The 18852-nt window shown below is 50.4% G+C and overlaps 2 protein-coding genes across 2 annotated transcripts; one reads left to right on the top strand and one right to left on the bottom strand.

Moving 5' to 3' along the window:
- Trim10 (tripartite motif containing 10) lies at positions 1–8617 on the bottom strand. Its single transcript, XM_051153645.1, has 7 exons — positions 8072–8617; positions 6856–6951; positions 5867–6097; positions 5114–5136; positions 4478–4593; positions 3237–3269; positions 1–639 (listed from the first exon to the last, which is right to left on the bottom strand). Exons 1-7 carry the CDS (start codon positions 8498–8500, stop codon positions 86–88), a joined length of 1482 nt encoding a protein of 493 aa, XP_051009602.1. The 5' UTR covers positions 8501–8617; the 3' UTR covers positions 1–85.
- A 2413-nt stretch (positions 8618–11030) lies between these two features.
- On the top strand, positions 11031–17512 carry Trim15 (tripartite motif containing 15). The gene is made up of 6 exons (XM_051152543.1): positions 11031–11840; positions 12143–12238; positions 14388–14618; positions 15337–15359; positions 16982–17097; positions 17493–17512. Exons 1-6 carry the CDS (start codon positions 11382–11384, stop codon positions 17510–17512), a joined length of 945 nt encoding a protein of 314 aa, XP_051008500.1. The 5' UTR covers positions 11031–11381.
- Positions 17513–18852: the final 1340 nt, after the last annotated feature.

Genomic DNA, 18852 nt, shown 5'->3' with positions numbered 1-18852 from the left:
TGTTCCTCAGTGATGCGTGCCATCCCAGTTGTCACCTTTGTGCCTGGTGCCCCAGCCAAGAGTCAGCTCCCCGCGGCGCCAGATTCTAGTCTTGTACTCCAAGGATGGAGGCTGCACTTCCCTGACAGCTCAGGGAAAAACTGGACCCTCTGCCCCAGAGTCCAAACAAGGGAAAGATCTTCTGAGTGAAAGCAGCGGTGAAGGTATAGATATGTTCCTGGGTGACGGCATTGACGAAGGTTACCCAGCCGACCTCGTAGTCGAGAGACACCCGCACCTTCCGGGGTTGCTCCTGAAGGGCCAGCCTCGTGGGAAAGGATCCCAGAGCTGAGACGAAGCCCCACGCCAGCCTCACTGCCCATATTCCTTCCTCTGGCCTCAGCCGCAGTTCTCCCTTCCGCCGCACGTCTTCTCTCACCACACCCACAGTGCAGCTGCCTCCGTGGGCCAAGTCTACATTCACCACCCAGGTGTGCCTCCCCCCTGTAAAGCCTTGTTGGGCCAGGACACAAGTGGCTCGGTCAAAACGTTGCGGAGTGTCTGGCGAGTTCTGCCATTTGTAGGAGAACCGAGCCCTCCGGTGGTCTTCAGAGAGGAGGAGCTTGGGGTGGGAAGTCTGGAGGTCTAGAGAGATATGAGCTGTGGAATTTAAAAAAAAAAAAAAAAAGGAACAAGTATGTGAGCAGATGCCCTATATGACCTACTGGCATGGCCTCAAAGCTTACTTCCATACCTGCCTGCTAGTGTTGAACCAACGTATAGGGGAGCATGGGCGCCACCAAGGGGTTTGTTAGACTTACGGACTAGAAATCTGCATCCTAAAAGGATGCTGAGGGGATGCATGCACATGTTAAGGCCAGAAGAGTCAGTCACAGAGTGTGCTGCCCTCGCTTGGTCGGCCGACCTCCGGAAAGCTGTATAGCTCATGATGAGCTGTCCAGCCTTCTGTTGGTGAAACACACAACCTGCCTCAGTGGGCAGTGTCACAAACTGCCTCCTCATACACAACCCTCACACTCTATAGCCTTACGATGGCCTTTCGTCTCCACAGCTTCCTCTCAGGTGCAACTTCCTTGTAGAGGGGCACACTGATAACCTACACGCAGGCTCCTCACAAACACTCACACTTTCTCCCTGAACTCCCAGCCAGCCTCCCTCACACACGACCTCCCTCAGATACAATCAGCCACATACTGGCTTCCCTCGCTCACCCAGTCACACGTCTGCATGCACACTCTCCCTTCACAGAGTCTCCTCGCATACACAGCCTCCTCACACATACCCTAACGCACTACTTCCCTCACACAAGGCCAGCCTCGCAGTGTCCACACATTCCACACTTCACACGTGGCCACTCTCACACACAGCCTCCCTTCACAACAGCCCACCTGACACCCAACCCGCCTGATAGTCACCCTCCCACACGCCTCTCCTGCACACAGCCGTCCTCACACAGCTACCTTCCCACACAGCCTCTTCACACAAAACACTCTCACAAACCTTATAGGTAGCCATTTTTACAGCTTCTTAACACACTGGCACTCATGCACAGCCACCATTACACCTAGCCTCCCTCACACAGTTTTCTACACACACACACACACCTTCTCTCATATACAGTAACCCTTTAAACAAACATCCTTCACATACGAGCGCCGTCATGCACACATGTTCTCGTACACGGACTCCCACACAGCCTCCCACACACATGTCCACCGTCATGCACAGAGCCTCATACATACAAGGGGCCTTCACTCCCAAACAGTTTCCTCATACACGGCCCCTGCAGACAGCTACCTTCACACGCAACCACCCTATACACTCTCTCGTGCACAGCCTCCTCACGCATAAACACCGCCCTACAGGTCACTTTTACACATGGCTTTAGATACAGCTTGTGCTCATGCACACCCATGTGCTTCCTCCCTCAAGCATAGCATGTCCCCCACACAACCTCCTCTCACACGGTCACCTTCATGCTCAACCTCTCTTCTCACACTCTCCGTGCACGGCCTCTTCCTCCAGTCTTGTTCTCAGAAGCAGACATTTTCTTCCTTTCAGACTTGATCTAGAGTTTCTTCCCTGCTTTTGCCGGGGATACCGTGACTCACGTGTGCAGCCTTTCCTCCTGCTCACCCTGGGGTTATGAATGCTCCTTCAACCACTCTAAACTCTTGGACTCTGGGTGCCACTTTTTAGGGCCCCTGGTTCTCCCTATAAACTGCTGTTTGATATTCCTAAACTGAAGGAAGTTGGGCATGGTGGCGCATACCTTTAGTCCTAGCGCTCTGGAGGCAGAGGCAGGAGGATCGCTGTGAGTTCCAGGACAGCTAGGGCTACATAATGAGACTGTATCACAAAAAACAACAACAAAAATCTAAACTGAGAAGACCTCTGTATTCAGACTCTTCCGTGGGTAAAGGAGCCCCCTTCCAACAGTTCCATGACTCTCCTGGGTCTTTGGCTTGACAGGTGAGGAACTAACAGCATTAGATGGGGCCCTTCCTGTCTCTCTCATGGGCTGCTCTGCTTATATGGCTTAAATTACATCTGAGGGGGAGCAGAGGTTTCTGACAATTCTGAGAATGTGACTGTAAACCCGGAAAAAAGCTCCCCTCGTCCAGAAAGGCTTCCTTGACAGACTGTGTGTCTTTTTACTTGTTTATTTATTTGTTTATTTATTTATTGTTCTAACCAGCCTATCCAGTGTTCAGGAACAGACCCAGAGGCCAGATTTATCAGGACTATGTCCCGGCCCCCACTTCATGGCCCTCCTAGGGGCCTTCTACAGTCACACCTCGGGATGCAAGGTGTTTCTTCCAGGGCCTCTTTGCACATTAAACTTCACAAAAGTACTCAAGTACCTTATGCAAAAAGACATATTATTTACATGTAAACTACACACGCCTTCCCGAACACTTCAAATTGTCTCTCGGACGTTTATGTTGTACAATACAATGTAAATCCTGTGGCAATAGTTGTTATTTATACTACATTATTTAGAGGATAATGAAAAGGGTTGGTTTCCTATCTGGGGTTGACCGTGGAATCTATGGATATGGGTGTGAACACACACTCACATAAACAAGTGTGTATGGCACCTGTCATGTGTGCGTACTGTGCCTCTGCGCAAATGTCTACATAATTATTTTAACAAGCAGTGCAGAACCCAGAAAAGCCCAGCCTCTCCCTCTCACGCCTTCTTTGTTCTCCCCATCCTAACATGTGCTGCTTACCTGGCTCATAGTCCAACTCAAAGCACAGCTTTTCTGTAAAGAGGAAATAATGACAAGATGAGAGTTCATCATTCTCAAAACTGTGGGACCCTCGGTGATGAGGGGAAGGTGGCTCAGAAGACGGAAGGAACAGAGGGATGAATGGAAGTCAGAACCCTCTAGACCGGTGCTTTCTAAACACGTGCTTTGCGCCCTGACCTCTAAACTTAGTCACTCTCGCTCAAAATCCCGACACCCCGGGCCAGGGCTGCAGATATTCATCCTCGCCGTGGGTTACTGGTGCCCACGGAGCCCAGGGAGAACCCTGGCGCCTTACCTCTGAGCAGACAGGACGGTGTCGGCCTTGCCTACCTCCCTATCGTCACACACATCTACTTAGAACAGATAAGTCGGTTCACTATATTTTCTCTTCTACCAGGAACATAATGTTTGGGCCAGTCAGATGTCAGTGTTTGATTAGAGTAAAACGCCCTTTTACTGTCTAGCCCATGGGAGTACTCGGAGGAAGTAGGCTTCCAGGAATGTCCTCTCAGGGAGAATGGTTTGTGTGTGTGTGGGGGGGGGTGTGACACTTAGAAACAGGTGACATTGTCCATGACGTGTCACAGTCCACGGGGAGCAGAGAGCCGTAACTTACATTTCAAACTTCCCTGACTGGCTGCTGTTATGACTCCTTCTTCTGGGAAAGGGGTGGGGCTTGGTCCCTGTGAGGGTGTCTCAGTTTGGATAGCCAGACCAATAAAAAGAAATGGGGTGGGGAAGGCTGGGGATATAGGTCAGTGTAGAGCACTTGCCCACCATGCACAGGCTCAACTTTCAGTAGTGCAAAAACAAACAAACAAATGGCAGAAAGAAAGCAAAAGAGGAGGGAAGAGCCAGCTTCCGCACTAAGGCAAACGCTGTCACAGGCTGTAATTAACAAACTGAACAACAAAACACACAATGCTTTACACATGCCGCTGGGGGCGTTTTTGACAATGAAGACTATGGGTGTTGTTATTAATCGTTGCCTTTCCCGCTGCCTCATGCCAACTGGTCAGGTTTGTTTGGTAAGATGGTTCCCCGACCCCCAGACTTTCACTTTTATTTTCTCTTCACTGCCACATCATCCTGAAAAAATTCAAGACACTAAAGGAGATGAGACTTGCTAAAGTACATAGTACAGTCACTTGGCAGCAGAGCCAGGAGGCCATTCCTGAGCCTCGGCTAGGTGCACACTGGCATGCTGTGGACCTCCTTACCCAGAAATGTCTTCAGCTCCTGCTGCAGAGGGATGGCCTGTTGCGGGAAGTCCCGGATCCTTTGGCCCAGCTCTGGGGATATAGCCTCGGGTTTCCGGCACTTTCTGGTTTCACATCTAGAGGCGCAGAAATGGCAGAGTCTGGAAATTATTCTTTTAGAAAATGCTTAGTTTTATGTGTATTGGTATTTAACCTGCATGTACGTATGTATGTGCGTCATATGCCTGCAGTGTCCACGGAGACCAGAAGAGGGCATAGCTATCCTATGTGTTTTAGAAATGGGCCCTGGGTCCTCTGCAAGAGCAACTTGTACTCTTAACCGCTGAGCTATCTTTCTTGGCCCCAGAATTCTTCTTCTTTAATGATGTCTCCAGGCAGCCATCTTCTTCTAACAAGGCCCCGAGCAGCAGCTTCCCACACAGAGATGTCCGTTCTCTCAGACGGCCCCCACTGCTGCACAAGTGGGAGGATCTACAGCGGCACGTGAGAACGCATTTGAGCATGTGTAGATTTGCACGCGACTGTATCCTTAGTGGGGAAAAGCGGTTTATCTGCACAGCAATAATGGAGCGGGTGACACATGGTGTATGGATGGATGTCTATGCGGAAAAAAGAGACAGACGTTGTATCACTAACCTTATTAGGGTGCTTCTGATATCCTGGGAGAGGGAAGAAAAAGAAGGAGGGAGGGAGGGAGGGGGGAGAGGGAGAGAGAGAGAGAGAGAGAGAGATTCAGTTCTGGTTTTTCTCTCCCACTTTTGTAATGACCACAAAACACAAAACACCATATCCCTAGCCGTAGGCACGGGGAGCACCAGAAGCAAGCACCCAACTCCTTTGCTTCGTGGACAGAGTTGGAGACGTGACCTACTTCCCCCAGCTGTAGGCAAAAGCAAGGAAGTCCTACACCAAGGTCACTTATTTCTCAGTATCCAGGGCACCCCCTAAATCGTGCTGCTGGGGCCCAATAGCTCCTCCAGTCCAAGGAAGCAGTACAGTCTAAGGAGAAATTCCCAGCCGGTGGAGGGGACATTCGAGTTATAAAAACAAAAACAAAACCAAAAACTTTTGCTTTGGCAACACCAGCCAACAGTTGTTTGAAGAGCAACGTCTACACCATTTTGCTTGGGATCCCCATTTCCTCCCCATTCTGTGGACGGCAGGAGAGAAAGACCAAGGCCAGAGAGCACCGGGGAACTTGGAGGGAAGCTCAGACTGGAATTCAAGCCCCTGGCCCTGTGTTCCACAACCCACCAGGGACGCAGAGACGCGCGCGAGTGCGTGCGTGCGTGCGTGTGTGTGTGTGTGCGTGTGTGTGTGTGTGTGTGTAAGAAGGGGACCAGGCCGTGGTTCCGGGGACCCCAGGGGTGGGGGCAGGCCAGGCCTCACCGTCAGGAGCCCCCTCGCTGGTCGGCTGCTCTTCTCCTCCAGCTCCTCCATCAGAGTGCTGAAGCGGCAGATCTCCCCCGTAGCCAGGGAATCAAACTCTTCCTGTTGCCTCAGGATCTCCCGGTCCAACCTCTCCAGCTGTGCTAAGAGGACACTCTGTTGCTCCTCTAGGAACTGGCTCAGGTGTGCAAACTGAGAAATCACCTGCTGTCTCTTGGTGGCCACCTGAGTCTGAGAAGGGAAGGTGAGAGCCAAGGGGAATTTCTTTTTCCCTCTCCCCCATCAGAATCTTCTCCCATCCTTCCCTCCCCCCACCCACCCCTCCTCCTCCTCCTCCTCCAGCTCCTCCTCCTCCTCCAGCTCCTCCTCCTCCTCCCTTCCCCTTTCTTATACACCCCCACTTCCCTGCTGACCTGTACCCACACCTCCCAAGGCTTGGTGGTAAAATCAGAGCCCCCCGTCCGCCCCCCGACTCCCACCGGTTCCTTGACCGGTATGGATGTGGATCTGTGTTCTTCCTGTTTGCCAGCTCCACTCAGGGAGCTACACAGCCTGGCATTGGCTCACTATCATTACTGCGGCTTCTAACTGGGGGTTCAGAGAAGAAGGGCTCAGAGGTGCCTGGCCTCTTGCCCTGAGGGAAGCACTGAGCTGTTAGAGGCAGGATTACTCTAATTCCTGCAGTGATTCCATGAGGAAATGAACCTTAATCTCCATTTTACAGATGAGTGAGCTAAGGTTAGGGAGTTACTCAAGACGAAAGAATTAGTGTCAGGGGAGGGGGGAGGCAGGTGGATCACTGTGAGTTCGAGGCCAGCCTGGTCTACAAAGTGAGTGCAGGACAGCCAAGGCTACACAGAGAAATCTTGTCTCGAAAAACCAAAAATAAATTAATAATAATAATAATAATAATAATAAAATAAATTCAGAACACCTTCCAGTCTCTGTTCTGGAAGAAGGGGCTGAGCCTGGGGTGGGTGGAAACCTACCAGGAGCACCTGTATTCTTTTGTTTTCTCTTGATTGGATTTCTTCAATCTCCTCTCTCTCTCTCCTTAGACACATGAGACACTTCTGTATTTGTTCCTGGGTAGAAGGAATGTAACATACTAAGACGGAGGAAGTAACTACGAAGGGATGGTCACGCCCTTCAGTCTGTAGACATGAAATGCTCCAGAGATGAGAGCGAACACCAGCACCTCGAGAGACTCAAGAGTTTTCAACCCTGTTCTGACTTTGAGGCTGGATCTCATGTAGCCCATACTTGCCTCAAACCCAGGATCCCCCTGCCTCAGTTTTCCAAACATTAGGGTCATAGGTAAGCACCAGCAGACCGGGCCTTGAATCGCGTGCCCCTCCAGAGATTTTTTTGACCAGGGTTTTCCCTTCTCATGTTCCATCAGAGGTCATGCCTTTGCTCCCCGCCACCCCCCGCCCCAGGCCTTCTTTTGCACCGGACAAGAATTACCCATGATCTGGGCGCCATAAGTTCTTTCCTGGAACCCAGAGGAAATAACATCTCTCTTTTTACTAGAACCGATAACCTAGAAATGATACTAGAAATGAGAAGAAACTTAGATATAAAAATAATTGATGCGCTGTTTCATAAATTGTCCCAGGACAGAGTTAGGAACAAGCAAACACATAAATATCCTCGTCAAAAGATCACTGATAAAAATTGCTACACCAGACATACAAACACCTGCTTATAACAAAATGCAGCATAAAAGCAACTGAAACCAGCAATATACTCATATAATGGAAAAATAAAAGTATATGCCACAAATACCCAGCTAGCTTACTCACAGCAGGAGCACTCAGTCACCTTCTTCAAATACAACACACTCAGACCACAGCCCTCCACACAAACAAGGCATCCACTCTGGTGTAAATAGGCACACGTGGTCATCCCCTAAAATACAAACCTCGAACACACTTAACTACACAGGACACGCACGTTTGATGGCTCATTCGTTCAGAGAGGATTTACTGAGCTCCTGTCACCCTGTGGTCCACAGGGAAACAACACAGAAATCCGTCTTAATCACAGCCCTGTGCTTGATTCTACTGCCTCAGTGATCAACTAAGTAAGGAGAAAGAATCTGGAGTCAGGATATCCGTTCTACTCCAGAACCCACAACACCCGGTTCCATTTCCCTGAGTCCAATGCAGCTCCCACCAGGGCGCCCCCACAGCTCTTTCCTACCCTGTAGGGACCCGCCGCGTCTTCCAGGAAGCGCACCATGTGAGCCCTGTGCTGTCCGCCCTCGCGGCACACCACACACAGCTGTGCCTCATCCTCCTCACAGAAGAAGTAGACTTTCTCCCCGTGCTCGGGACACGCGTCCTCCACCTCAGGGCCTCGCGCGGACGCCAGCTGAAGGTGCTGGATGTTCTCCACCACGTTGGCCAGCTGCCAGTTGGGCCGGAAGCTCCCGGGGCGGAAGGGCTCTTTGCAGAGCGGGCAGCTGAGGGATTCCTCCAGTTCTGGGCCTGGGATCTCGCAGTAGCGATTGAGGCAGCCACGGCAGAAGTTGTGGCCACAGTCAATGGTGACCGGCTCCCTCAGGGTGCCTTGGCAGATGGGGCAGTTGACCTCATCAGCCAGGCTGGTCACAGAAGGAGCCGAGGCCATGTCAGTCCTTACTGGGCCTTCTGCCTCCTGGAAGTCACCGTCTCTGTTTGGCAGGGAAAATACACTCCACAGGCAAGCCAGGCCTGAACTCCGGCATAGTGACACACACTTGGGCAAGGGGCCAAAGGCCCCCCACTTTCCCTTTCTGCACACCGGGAGCTGCTGTCAGCAAGAGGAGGGTGTTTGGTCTCTCAGCAGTCCACTGTTGAAAGGGATCTCTTCTTTGGGGCCAGGGAGGAGCCTGACTCACCGAGCTGCCACCCCAGCTCTGCAACATAGCCACCTGTCTCCAGGGAGATTGGGGGTATCAGCCAGTGCAAGGTCAGTGGGCAGGGGAGTGTGGGGACTCAGATAAGGCTCTTGAGCTCGGGTGTGCACGGTGCAAGCAGCTGTGGCGATGCCTCCACAGGCCTATGATAGACTTTTAAAGAGGACTGGGGAGAGAAAAAGCATGTATGGGGGAGGAAAACAGAACCAGCACCCCCACCCCACCCCACATCTCCCACTGATAGAAGAAAGCATGTCTTAAACAGTTTATTTACTCTACCTCTGCTCTGTTGCATCCTGTGTTTGGACCTCCATTTCCCAAGCCCCAGCAGGCTGCCCCACCTCGTCCAAGGCGAACAAACGGAGCATAAGTGACTTGTGATCTGTCTGTGAGTCCGAGCTCTGAGTCTACCAGAAACACAACGCACAGCCAGGCCTGGTGGCGCGCGTCTGTGGCCTCAGCACTTGGTGTACAGAGATGTTAACACTCAGGAGTTCAAGACCAGCCTCCACGTGCGTAGCAGCTTGCAGGGCAGCCTGAGCAACGAAGAATGCGCCTTGAGAAAAAGGAAAAAAAAAAAAATCAGTGAAAGCCACCTACGCCTACATGATGCAACGTAAAGGATTCTAGTTGCCGGCACAAGCTGAAGTCTGATGGGACGGAATCATAAAGAGGTGTCATTGGAACATCTGGGTGTTGTGGATAGTGACAGCAAACTCACTAATGGGTGGCTAAACTTCTTCTTTAAGTTATCCAGCTATTGCTACTATGTGTGTGTGTGTGTGTGTGTGTGTGTGTGTGTGTGTGTGTGTGTGTGTGTTTATGTATGTGTGTGTTTATGTGCATGTGTGTACGTGCGCGCGTGCGCCTGTGTGTGTGTGTGTGTGTGTGTGTGTTGGCATCCCGGCAATAATATGGAAATCAAAGGACAGTTTTGTGGAGTTGGTTCTCTCCCTCAACCACGTGGGGCCTGGGGCCAGAACTTGGGTCTTCACCTTGGCAGCAGGTGCCTGTATCAGATGAAGTGCCACACTGGCCCATGTTAAATTTCTTAATGGCATTGGAGTTGTGTGGAGGAGTTTCTTATTCTGAGGAGATATATGTTGTCGTATTTATGGAAAAGAGAGCAGGTGGCCTAATAATTACAAAATGTTGAAAGGCACAAAGACACACCAATATTCCTTCATGGTATTAATAAATTCGAATGTTTCTTATAATGAAGGTGAGAAAATGTAAAAATAAATATTATTAGTATGTTTATGTTAGTCCAATGCTTCCAAAATACTATCTGAACACATAGTCAACATAAATTACTAAGCAATACCTCACATTTCTCTGTATTTACGTGAAGTCTTTTACACACACAGCACACTGCAGCCAGGGTTGACCACACACCCTGCTCAACCGGAAGGAGACAGCTGTTCTAGGGCTGTAGGCTGCAAAGGGGGAAGAATAAAAAGGCCTGGCTTTGTCCACCCACGGGGCAGGGGAATGCCTAGGGCCCCTGGCAGCTTCATCTTTGTCTCAGCTGTGGGAAGAGCCCAGGGCTGGAATTCAAACACCCCAGCTGTCCTCAGCCTGTGGCTATCAAACTCCCCGACCTTTACGAATCCTATTCACCTTTCAGTTTGTATCTCCTTCTCCACGTTTGTCCCAGTGAGTTGATATTAAATTAACTGGTTGTTCTGGGGTGATTTCTCGGGGGCTGCATGTTGCTGGAGCTGGAAAGATGGCGCAGGGTTAAGGATTTGCTGCTCAGGCTGGGTTCTCAGTGCCCACGTGGAGTCTCAGAACCATGTGTAACTCCAGTGCCAGGGGATCCAACGCTGCCTTCCGCCCCTATAGGCACTGCACACAGTGGCCCACAGACATAACGGCAGACAAAATAATCATACACATAAAATAATTAAAATTAAAAAATAAAATTAAGGGGCGGGGAAGATGGCTCGGTCCTTAAGAGTAGTTGCTGCACTTTCAAGTAGGATTCCCAGCACTCCTTGTTGCGACCTGGGAACTGCCTGCTCTTGGATTTCAGGGGATCCATCTGAGGGACCTGCACGTGTGGTGCACATACACCCCAACACACACGCACAAACGAATAAACTTTTTTACTAAAAAGAAAATAAAACCCTAAAATTGAAATCCAATATCACCAAGGCTGTATGTGGTGCTCAGCATGGACGTTAGGAGTACAGGAAAGATGGCATGGAGGGCAGAAGAGGCAGAGGAGGCAGGCCAGGAAAGGAAGGGCAGGGGTGAGGGCCTGCAGTCCAAAGTCAGTCTGAGCACCACAGGCCTCCGAACTATGGCTCTCACCTGCTCCGTGTGACAGGAAGCTGCTCCTCCCCAACGGTCCCACCCTTCTGTGCCCAAGAGATTCCAGGAAACCACATTTCCAAGTGAGCTCACGGTGCAATACGCTGCTCTCCACCCCGGGGAGGGAAGGCGACAGGAGCGGAGAGCTAGGTCACCTGCTTGCCACTGGGAAACGCTGGGTAGTCAAGACCCCTGGAGTTTGGACCTGTCTGGGCGCGCCTGAGGCGGAGCCAGGTGACTTCGCTGAGCTGACATTCCTGCCTTCCTTTCATCCTCTGTCCCTTCGCCTCTGTGACAATGACGTACTTTAAAGTGACTCAGTTTCAGGGCAAGGAAATTGGAGTGAACAGAGGCAGAAGGCTGTATGGGCGGGCAGGGGAAGGCACGGTGATGCCTTCAAGCCGGTCCCTGCGGGGACGCCACCAAGTAGCCTGCCCTGCCTGCACCCGGCCCCTGAAGGATGCTGTGACCATAGCCTGTGGACACACTGTCTGCCTGCCCTGCCTCCCACGCCCCGCAATGGGGGCCCAGCTGCTGTGCCCGCTCTGTCAGGGCAAAGAAGAGGAGCAAAGCCAGGCCGCTGTGGCTCCAGTGCCCCTGGGTCACCTAGGCGAGACCTACTGTGAGGAGCATGGGGAGAAGATCTATTTCTTCTGCAAGACTGACGCGTCGCTGCTCTGCGTGTTCTGCAGGGAGGGCCCCGCCCACCAGGCACACAGTGTGGGCTTCCTGGACGAAGCCATCCAACCCTATAGGGTAAGGACTCTGCTTCGTGGGGTGGGTGGGTGGGGGGCAGGACGGTGACTTGCCGTGGGTGACGGTCGGACAAAAGAATAGAGAGTTGCTGTCCCGGTCTCCCTGCTGGCACACACGCCTCACCACACACTTTCTGTCTCCATAGTGCCACTCCCAGCCCAACTCCTGCCCTAGATGGTGATAAAGTGAAAGTCAAGGATTAGGCCTCTGTGAGCCTTGAAGCCCTCAGCCTCAGTGCTGTGTCCACAACACAGCGCACAGTGTTCACTGACAGTCTCCCTCTGTTTTCTTCTCTCTGACAGGATAAGCTCAGGAGTCGGTTAGAAGCTCTGAGAATGGAGAGGGACAGGATGGAAGATAAGAAATGTCAAGAGGACCAGAAACTCAAAGAAGTTCTGGTAAAGGCCACCCCCACCCCACCCTGCCCCGCCCCCCACTTCCCCTTCCCCCTCAGCCCCGGCTGTCTATTCGTTTGTTTGTTTTGTTAGGTACAGGATTTCACGTAGCTCCAACTGGCCTCTGATTCACTACTTAGCTGTCCTACTGTCGCCATCTGCCAGGTGCTGGGATTACAGGAGTGTGCCACCATCCTCTTATGCCTAAAGGAATTGTCCATCCAGCCCAGGGCTTTCTTGTGCATGCTTGACACCAACTAAACTAGGTCCCCCACGCTGCTCCCATGGGGGTTTCCTTCAAAGATGAGGGAAAGTCCGTCAGTTGCTCTCTGCTCCTGGGATGAAAAGAAATTGAGATTTATTAATTCATCTTCCTGCAGCCTTACTAAGGCATCTGATGTCTCAGGACATAGAGACTGGAGGTGGTCCAGGTGCCTTCAAATCCAAGACATATTTTTTTCTTTTCCTGCATAGGGGGAAACTGAGGTCCATAAACGTGGTGCTTACTGCTTTGTGGCAAAGCACAGATCTGTTATGAAGTGACTAGAACTCAGGTCTTATGACCTGGGTCCAAGGCTCTCCTGGCCCAGGGTATCCATCAGAAACATCGTCTTCAGCCTACGATGGGCATCCATTAGTGTCCATGTTCAGGTCCTGAGGACAGTGGATGTGATGAATAAAAAAAAAAGCAGCTAGATTTGGCCGCTTCTCACCACTTCCTTCCTGGAGCTATGTACCCAGCTCTTCCAACATGGTTACAGGTGAATCTTGTAGCTTCTCTAAGCACGGGATAACAGCATGAAAGATCACGCAGTTGTAAGCCATGTAGGGAATAACCCGGTGTGGTGCTCAGCACGGTCCCCGATGCACAGGAACAGCACCTTCACTAGCCCTGCGGTGGTTACAATCCTGCCCCATATCAGTTCCAACCTGGAGCTCAGGCTGGTCTCTGCCCCCCACTGTCTCTTAATCCCTGGGGGCTGAACCTACTGAAGAAGGCAGCTGGAACAGAGCAGCGAGAGAAAAGGGACTGCCTGCAAAGTTCTGCATAATTCAGGAAGCATGAATACTTGGAGCCCTAGGTTCAATACCCACCAATGAATAGAATGGAAGTTGTGATGTAGACTTGTGACGCTAGCACTTGGGTGATGGAGTTAGAAGGGTCAAAGGTGCAAGGTCACCCTTGACTACATAGTGAATTGAGTTTGAGGCCGGCCTAGGATACACGAGACATGGAGATATATCTCAAGAAAAGAGAGAAGTTACTACAGTTACTCATGAGTCTAAAGAAGGCACGGTAGGTGTGCCGGCTAGTTTGTTGTCAACTTGACACAAGCTAGGGCCATCTAGGAAGAGGGAACGCCTCTTAAATGAGGAGTGAAGAAAAAACAGTTGAGAAAATGCTTCCATCAGATTGGCTGTAAGTCTGTGAGACATTTTCTTGATTATTGATTTGGGACCATCCAGCCTACACTGGGCAGGTGGTCCTGGTTGTATAAGAAAGCAGGCTGGGGGGCTGGAGAGATGGCTCAGTGGGTAAGAGCACTGTCTGCTCTTCCAAAGGACCTGGGTTCAATTCCCAGCCACCACATGGCAGCTCACGACTGTCTGTAATTCCAGTTCCAATGGCTCTGACATCCTCACTCTAAAATAAAATTAAATAAATTATTTTGAAAGAAAGAAAGAAAGAAAGAAAGCAGGCTAAGGACAAGCCAGGGAACCAGGGAACCAGTGAGCAGTTTCTTCAAATTCTCTGTCTCTAGGCTCCTGCCCTGAGTTCTCTCAATGATGGACTGTGACGTGGAAGCGTAAGAGGAAATAAAACCTTTCTTCCTTGACCTTTGTTAATGTTTTGTAATAGCAATAGAGAGGAAAACTAAAACAGTAGGGTACCATAGCTATGAAAGGATTTCTTTTAGTTCAATGTGGCTCTGAGAGTTCAATGTGACCTTATTATAATGCCTGGCTGAGACAACAGCACAGACCTTATGGTCAGCAAGTTTATCTTGAGAACTAATCTTTTCCTACCATTGTATTATCTGAGGAAGTCGAGTCTTGAAACTGCTTACGCCTTGCTTCTCTTAATCAATAATAAGTACACAGATGATCCTCATGGAAGCCGGTTCTGAGTCCCTCCTCAACATCCTCACAGATGCAGGTTGAAAGCAGGAAGCAACAGGTGGAAACTGCCTTTGAAAAGCTGAAGCAAGAACTTGGGCAGCAGAGGTGCCTCCTGCTGAGCAGGCTGGGGGAGCTAGAAGAGCAGATCTGGAAGGAGAGGGAGGAGTACCTCGGGAAGGTCTCCCAGGAGGTCGACCGGCTGGGCGCCCAGGTGGAGGAGCTGGAGGAGAAGTGTCAGCGGCCAGCAAGTGAGCTTCTGCAAGTAAGAGACATCCCACAATCTTACCACGCCCTGGGAGAGCAGAGGGTTCCACAGGAAGGGGAGCGCTGTGTTACCGCTGGAAGGTGATGGAGAGAGGCACTAAAGGAAATGGGGACTATCTCTACTGAGAAGTGCTGGGGGGCAGGGGTCTACTTTCTATGTCCCAAAGGACTAGAGAATTCCCCAAGGCATACACGAAAATCATGCAAAGATGACCATGATCAGACCATCTTCAGTTTAGTGTCAGCTCTTCCAACGTCACTTGGGTGAATCTTGTAGCTTCTCTAAGCACGGGATAATAGCATTCTTTCACGCAGTTGTAAGCCATGTAGGAAATAACCCGGTGTGGTGCTCAGCACGGTCCCCGATGCACAGGAACAGCACCTTCACTAGCCCTGCGGTGGTTACAATCCTGCCCCATATCAGTTCCAACCTGGAGCTCGGGCTGGTCTCTGCCCCCCACTGTCTCTTAATCCCTGGGGGCTGAACCTACTGAAGAAGGCAGCTGGAACAGAGCAATGAGAGAAAAAGGACTGGCTGCAAAGCCCTGTATCAGTCAGGAAACACGAAGAGAGCAGTGAAATGCATAGTAAGTAATTAAGGGGCCCCAGCGCTCTGGGTAGGGGCTTCTAGCTGATGTCAAGACAGAAAGACCTAGAGTCCCTGATGGGAAAGGCCACGTGGAAACTAAGCGCATGTTTCTGTGTTTCTTTTGTAGGATGTCAGACTCAACCAGAACAGGTAAGGCTCTCTCCAGTCCCGCCTCCTTCATGCATATCTTAGACTCTGCAACCCATCTGCCCCCTTGTGGATAAATAACCACCCAGAAAAACACTGATGGATACACAAACCACTCTCTGTCTTACTATCAGCTCAAACTCAGTGAACAGATGGGTTGGCACTGGGCACTGCGGCTCATGCCTTTAATCCTAGTGCCTGGGAAGGTAACGCAGACGGATCACTGTGAGTTTGAGGCGAACCAGTGCTACAGAATGAGAGCCTGTCTCAAAATAAATAGCTACCTAAATAATAAATTGATATGTTGGGTTTTTGAAACACTTTTAACCCCTGAAAGCAAAGTTGTATATAAATCATGGCTTTTGGATGGTCCAGGTTTCTTTTAATTATTTGTATTTTACGTGTAAGGGTGTTGCAAACGTCTGCGCACCGTGTACATGCTTGGTGCCAGAGGAAACCAGGAGGCTGGCAGGTGTCCTGGAATTGGAATGACAGTCCAGGTTTCTTTTAATTATTTGTATTTTACGTGTAAGGGTGTTGCAAACGTCTGCGCACCGTGTACATGCTTGGTGCCAGAGGAAACCAGGAGGCTGGCAGGTGTCCTGGAATTGGAATGACAGACATTTGTGAGTCACCATGTAGATGCTGGGAACCAAACTCTGGTGCCTGGTATGGCGAGATCTCAGAAGTATCTTTAAGCTATGAAATATACTAGTATTTTAGCATTTGAAAATACTACAGCCAGCTGGGTGGTGATGGCACATGCCTTTAATCCCAGCATGGGAGGTAGAAGCAGGTGGATCTCTAAGTTCAAGGCCAGCTTGGTCTACAGAGTGAGTTCCAGGACAGCAAGGCTATGCAAAGAAACCATCTAGAAAAAGAAAAAAAAAAAAAAAAAAAAAAAAAAAGAAAGAAAGAAATTAAAGTATTAAGCCATTTGAAAGTGTCTCCAAACACTTAGGATTAAAGTCAAGAAGGATGTGGTGGGTCTCATAGTGTGATGGGAAGCTGAGGGGAGGAAGGCTTATGCAAAGCCACACAGCCATGAGGACTGCAAAGGGACCAGAACCCCCCCTTCCTTCCCAGCTCTTTTCTCATTGTAAAAATGGACACACAGAATGGTGTGGGGGCTGTTTTTCAATCCCATTTCCCTCGAGAGGTCTGCCCCTCCTGCTGGAACAGACCCAAGCTCCAATTCTCAAGAGGTGGCTAAAATTAGCTCCTCCTGTGTCTAATGTAAAGTCTAATGGTCTAATGCTTTAGGAACCATATACACCTAGAGAAGGTAAATAAGTTATGCTGAATCTAATTTTCACAACAGACCCTAAAATTATTCTTCAGTTTGTTTTTGACCCGTATCTCCCAAGTATTACTTCTGGGGCCAGAGAGATGGCTAAAAATGATTTAAAAAAAAAAAAAAAACCACACAAAGCAAGAAAAAACACTGTGGCTTTTCCAGAAGTCAACAGTTTAATTCCTAGCACCCAGAACAAGCAGTTCACAATCAACTTTGGGGCGTCTGGCACACACCCCTGACCTCTTAGGGAAGCCACACTCAAACACACCCATGTACACATAGACAAATGAAGTATTTTATTTTAGTTTGGTTTCCAACTTGTTTGCAGGTATGAGATGAAGACTTCTGTGAGCCCAGAGGCCATTTCGTCCCGTCTCATCAGGGAGATCCGACACCTTCACAGGAAAACGGTTCACCTCCCCACGATGCTGAGGACGTTTTCAGGTAAAGGGGCTCTGGATTCCATTAGCTGCTCTGCTTCTCTCCATCTTTCCCCAGCGTCAAAACCTGGTACAAACCACCAGAGTGGCACGTGCCTGCGATGCCAGCACCAGGGAGACCGAGGAAACGGGGGTGGGGGTGGGGGTCTCAAGTTTCAGGCCAGCTAGACTACACAGTGAAAAGCCAAACAAAAATATAAGCAAATGGCTTCCCTCCCAGACCTTCCCACAAGATCTCACTGTGCTCTGGGAACAACCCCACCCCCACCCCATGCCCCACATGGTGGTCTCCTCTGCCCAAGGACAGAGGCACCAGACTGAGAGTCCAGGAAGGAGAGGCATATTCTATGCTTGTCCTTACACTGTAGCCAGGACCTCCTCCCCTGGGGCTGTCTGTAGGAGACAGTAGGTCTCAGTGATCTGTTTCTGCCTTTCTACAGAAAAGTTGATGCATCATCTGGAAACAGACTCAGGTAATGAGCAAGGGCTGGGGGGAGGGGCTTTTTCTCCAATTTTCTATTCCACCCATGGCCACAAACAGTAACAAAACAGCGCTCACTTGGACCCTGACTGCTTGGGGTCTTGGGTTTATTAAACCCTTTCTCCCCATTACTTCATCATAAAATGTAAACAAAAACAGATTCTACACTATAGTCCCATGTGAAGATTAATTACTGTATGTAATTGACGAGTGTTGTCAGCGACTTGTATATTCATTCAAAGTATGCACTATGGCCCTAAGCTTTGCCTAGAATTCTGCTAGATTCTGAACAAATATCATGAATCATTCAAAAACTAGCATTTTGCTGGGCACAGTGGCACACAGCTACCTACAGTGCCCAGTACTTGAGTGGTAGAGGCAGTCAAGACTGCCACAAGGTTGAGGTCAGCCTGGGCTACACAGTTGGTTCCAGGCCGGCCTCAGCTACAAAGATCCTTTGGGGGAAGGGACTGGGTTCTAGTAATGAATTAACAACTCTCTGCTAGAGCTTGGACTGCCGCACAGGCACCACAAAAAGGGGCCAGGAGAGGAAAGAGCAGAATTAGCACTTACATTCAAACTGGAGCTTAGTTGCCCCCTGTTCTCGTATTGAACCCTACTGCTGTAACTTCTAGAGAGGCAGCCATCCAGACACCTGGTTAAAATGCAGGCTTTGGTTTGGGCAGTCTAGGGCGGGGCCCACGGTTTCGCTTCTTAATGAGCTCCTAGGTACTGCCCTGCTGCTGGCCTGGCCGCTGAGGCAGAACTGCCCCTTCTGTCCTCCAGAATCAGAAGACTGAGAAGCAGGCAGCACTGGATGGTGCTCCATGCCAGAAGTAGCAGGGAGGTGTCACTCTGGACCCTCAGACCACAAACCTGGTTCTCTCCAAGGACGTACTGTCACACTTGAGTGGAGGCTGCACCACGGGAATTCCCCCCGCCCAGGTGGCCAGGGTGAGGGGACAGCAGGATCTGGGCACTGAGGACAGCGTCTGGGCCATGACACTCTTGCTCCAGCTACCCAGCCCTCACCTGTCCTGCAGCAGGGAACACCGCTGCCCTGTGCAGTGTAGATATGGCCCTGGACTACCAGGCAGGGTGGAAGACCCTGCAGGGGTCCCATACCAGGGCACTAATCGCCGTCTCTCTCTCCACCCCTATGCCATCTGGAGAGTAAGTTCCTGTGCAGCTTTGAAAGACTGTGGTGGAGCCAGGGAAGCGTGGCAGAACCACAGCATCCTGGAAGGCAGCTCTGCTCCTACTACTCAAAAATGAGAT

This window comes from Acomys russatus, chromosome 11 (assembly GCF_903995435.1).
Source record: "Acomys russatus chromosome 11, mAcoRus1.1, whole genome shotgun sequence".
In the NCBI taxonomy this organism is placed as follows: domain Eukaryota; kingdom Metazoa; phylum Chordata; class Mammalia; order Rodentia; family Muridae; genus Acomys; species Acomys russatus.
The sequence above is the reverse complement of the archived record's forward strand: the minus strand, read 5'-3'. Positions and strand labels throughout refer to the sequence as shown.

Coding starts and splice junctions, on each gene's coding strand:
- Trim10 (XM_051153645.1), bottom strand. CDS start 8,500: ATGGCCTCGGCTCCTTCTGTGACCAGCCTGGCTGATGAGGTCAACTGC. Junction 6,098..6,855: donor AAAGAATACAGGTGCTCCTG/GTAGGTTTCCAC, acceptor TTCCCTTCTCAG/ACTCAGGTGGCCACCAAGAG. Junction 5,137..5,866: donor CAGCGAGGGGGCTCCTGACG/GTGAGGCCTGGC, acceptor TCCCTCTCCCAG/GATATCAGAAGCACCCTAAT.
- Trim15 (XM_051152543.1), top strand. CDS start 11,382: ATGACGTACTTTAAAGTGACTCAGTTTCAGGGCAAGGAAATTGGAGTG. Junction 11,841..12,142: donor AAGCCATCCAACCCTATAGG/GTAAGGACTCTG, acceptor TCTCTCTGACAG/GATAAGCTCAGGAGTCGGTT. Junction 15,360..16,981: donor GTCAGACTCAACCAGAACAG/GTAAGGCTCTCT, acceptor ACTTGTTTGCAG/GTATGAGATGAAGACTTCTG.